Below are 3,733 nucleotides of genomic sequence, written 5' to 3'. Positions count from 1 at the left end.
TTCTCAGATCTTGTTGCTTGCTGGCAGCTTCCAAACGCAGCTCTGCCTCTGAAGGATCTGAGAGAAACGTCAGCAGCACATGATGCAGTATGCAGAGCATTTGATGACCACCGTAAAGTAACTAAAGGACTTAGAAGTATTGGAAAGAGCAAAGATTTCAGGTCAGCAACCTGACTTCCACAGGAGATGTGGATGAGTTCTATCAGTAGGCATTTCTTGGCTTGTAACCTTTGCTTTGTGTCACACACTGTTACACACATGGCTCTATCTGAGGGAATGCAATACACAAACACCAACAGGCACTCAGCTAGCATCATTTGTTTAATAAAGTCTTTTCTGTTCTTAGAAAAAGTTTACAAGACAGATGTGCTCCACAGAATAAACAACTAGCAGCTGATCTCTCCTTTTAATAACTTAATCCATGCAGAAAGACTGGACTGCCTACCCCTGGTGTTAACGTAGCAGCTGAACAACATACCAAAATATACACAGATGTACAAGCTGCCATGAAAACAGGTCGCACATGACACCACAGAGTGAGAATCAATATACAAGCCTGCTTGGATAATTTTCAGAATTCAAGTGTAAGTTTAAGGAAAAACCCTGATTTCTTTTTGAAATGGAGCTTATGTACTGAAAGTAAATGTTCTGCTACAATCTGCCTACAGTCACCCTTTACTCAGCAGTCATGTGAAAACACATACACAAAAATGTTACAAGTCCTTTTTACTACTGATACTACACGTTAACAACTGGATCTGATAGCATTGCTTTGGTTGTTTCAATACAGAATGATAACAGGTTTCTAATGTCTTAGTTCTGTTTTCCCATTTTCCATTCTTTTCCAAAGTCACTGAAGAGTGGTGCTGAGGTGAATGTTGGGTCTCTTCAAGAATCCAGTGTAGCTTTTGTATGAGAAACTGTGGAAGGCAAACAAATGGGAACATTACTATAGGTAGAGTAGAAATAGAATTGGATTCCTTCAAATCCCATAGAGAAAAGTATCTTTAGTTATTGCCACAGCATGCAAATTAATGCTAGGTTAGCAGTATCATATTTTAGATCTGTTCAGCTCTCCAGAATTTCAAATGGTCAGACTGACCAAAGCACACCAACTCTGCAAACTCCTGCTCTCCACAATGCTCTTATTTCAACAACCTAGAAACAGTGGGGGAAACCTCAAGTCCCTGTAGCACAGCAGCAAGGCCAATAGTTGCTGAGAAAGAGTACATCCTCACTTCATTTTGTAAGAACAAGTTCTCCTTCCCAATGTGCCTGCTCATCTCCAGTACTGAAGAAGGAAGGTGCGCTCAACATAAAGCCAAAGAGAACAGAACTTGTGATTCCAGCTGTTGTTTGATACAACAATCCACTTTTGACTGCAACTCAGTTAATGAATGGAACAATTTCACTCCAGTCTTGAAGCTGCTCTTCAAAAGAGGCCAGAAAAAGAAGCCTGTGGACTTGAAAGTTTCTTTGATCCCTTTTCCAGGTCAATCCAAAACAAATTTCCAGAAATCTGTTCAATGCCTTATGCAAAGTCATTTACATTAGTACCATACAGATAACACGAACCTCTATAAAACAGAAATCATCCCTCAGTGTCTGACCACCAGGGAAGTGGATGGATTCTTTATTTTTTTTTAAAAAAAGCAACTTTCTGAGCAATGCAAGAGACTGAATTGTATAAATCACAGGCCAGACTGAACTCTAGGGACAGGAAAAGGAGAGAAAGGTTAGACCTTTAACTTTGCAAAGCTGTTAATAATGAAACTGCATAGCCAACTCAGGGCTTCAGTTGTGCAGATGAGGGAAATAATGCTTTCTTGAGAGCTTGGACATGTTTGAAAGTTCAAAATCAGCAATATAGCTGAGGGGGAGAGAAGGAAGGTAATGAAAGCTCTGTCCCGAAGACTTAAAACTGACTGGAAGAGTGCTACAAATTCATATCTGCATATGTAGATGATTCATGACACAGAATTTGGTCTGATTCCGTTCACTCATGTCCAGGCATGTCCTGCAGGTCCAGTGCCTGAACAGGGAGAAAATCCCAGTTCACCTAGTGAATTCAAGTAGCAAGTCTGGCTCTCAACGCCTGGCCTGATGTTCTCCTTAAATGGTGAAGGTATATGAAAAAGCCTGTTCTTAAGTCATCCTGGGAAGAACAAACTGAGGAAGGAGGGGTAGGAACCATGATAGGAAGTTGCAGTTCTGGCCTGTCTCTAATTTCTGACATTTTCCATTTCCATTGCTGAGGATTATGTGTTATTTGGGCATTACAAATGGTAACTACAAATGGGGACTGTTCCAGAATGACCTGCCTGCTAGGTAAAGACTGAGAAAGAAACACAACCATGAAGAATTACAAAGCAGGATTTAGTCACTGCTGTGCTATCAGACCACAATTTCAGACTTCCTGAGTCAACCTGAAGACAGTGGTGGCTGGACCAGGCTCACAGACATATACACCTCCAGTCAAGCACACAGCTGGGTAAAGGTTTTCACCCACTTTACATTCTGGTGCGCCAACTGCAGAAGCAGAGGTCAGCCACCAGCAAGATTACCCAATTTCACCTTTCAGTACTTCTAATGCAATTCTCTGCATGTGCTGCTTCACCAAAACACCGAGGGTTAGAGACTACCAAGCAGGAGGACACAGCTGTACGGAGGAGTGGAAAAGCCAAACCTGAGGCCTGCTTTGGATGAGCTAAGGCTCTCTTTCTGAAGACACATCTCCTTCTGCTCCGCTGCTTGCACTGGGGTCATCCTTGTTCCGGGGAGCATTTCTTTCTCTACTTGACTCAGAGGGCACCTTGGTTCTGGTCTTCTCTTTTCTTTGTTGCTGTTTTTCAAGTTTCATCAGCTATTCACAAAGGCAGGAGAGCAAGAAAACACTTCATAGAATAAAATCATTTCAGAAGACTTTTCTAAAAAATCATAAATGTGAGCATTTGTATGAACCTTGCAACTCAGATTGACACCAACATCTATAAAACAGAAAAGAAACAATAAAAACCAAAAAGCCCAAGGCTTACATTTTTGGAAATTTGCTTAAGACAGTGAATTATCATCACTGCCAACATCATCACCCCCTGAGCATGAGAGAACAGCACACATATTCAAAGGACTACCCTCTGCTTTCCAGGGTTCCTTCACCCAATACAATCTGCAAATGTGAGAAAGAATAGAACACAAGGACCAAAAGGGAGAGCTGGATTCCACCAAGCTCCTCTTCTGTTTTGGGTCTTAAAGTGGCAGTTTTGTAGTTTCAAAGTTGCTGACAACAGATGTATCCCAAGTTCAGTCATCCAGCACACAAGAATAAATTTATTTTATTCTTTATCCAAAGAAAGATATATATGAGCCTTAGTATCAACTAGGATATAGAATAACCATTTCCAATCAGCTTTGACAAAGCCCTCAGCTAACATTGCCATGCAACCTCAAAGTAGAAATGCTTTCAATGCAACTAAGAGTAAAAAACTAAGTTGCAAACAGCTGTCATCTTTACCCTTTTTCAGAAAAGCAGGTTGCAGTTAGTTTGGGGGACACTACATCATTGAATCATAGAGTTACAGACTGGGCTGAGTTGGAAGGGACCTTAAAGCTCATCCAGTTCCAACCCCCTGACACAGGTAGGGACACCTTCCACTAAAGCAGGTTGCTCCAAGCCCCTGTGTCCAACCTGGCCTTGAACACTGCCAGGGATGGGGCAGCCACAACTTCTCTGGGC

At 41.7% G+C, this 3,733-nt stretch overlaps 1 protein-coding gene across 1 annotated transcript in view; it reads right to left on the bottom strand.

The window, feature by feature from the left end:
- Positions 1-303: 303 nt before the first annotated feature.
- Positions 304-3,733, bottom strand: part of DTD1 (D-tyrosyl-tRNA deacylase 1) — a gene marked incomplete at its 5' end in the record, with an annotated part of 7,948 nt that continues 4,518 nt past the window's right edge. Inside the window, 2 exons of the mRNA XM_010010016.1 lie at positions 304-920; positions 2,687-2,863. Of these exons, the coding sequence (XP_010008318.1) occupies positions 2,708-2,863 (156 nt within the window). The remainder of the gene's footprint in view (positions 921-2,686; positions 2,864-3,733) is intronic.

This window comes from Nestor notabilis, unplaced genomic scaffold (genome assembly GCF_000696875.1).
Source record: "Nestor notabilis isolate BGI_N333 unplaced genomic scaffold, ASM69687v1 scaffold19532, whole genome shotgun sequence".
NCBI classification, from domain to species: domain Eukaryota; kingdom Metazoa; phylum Chordata; class Aves; order Psittaciformes; family Psittacidae; genus Nestor; species Nestor notabilis.
This window is presented reverse-complemented; position numbering and strand designations above follow the sequence as displayed.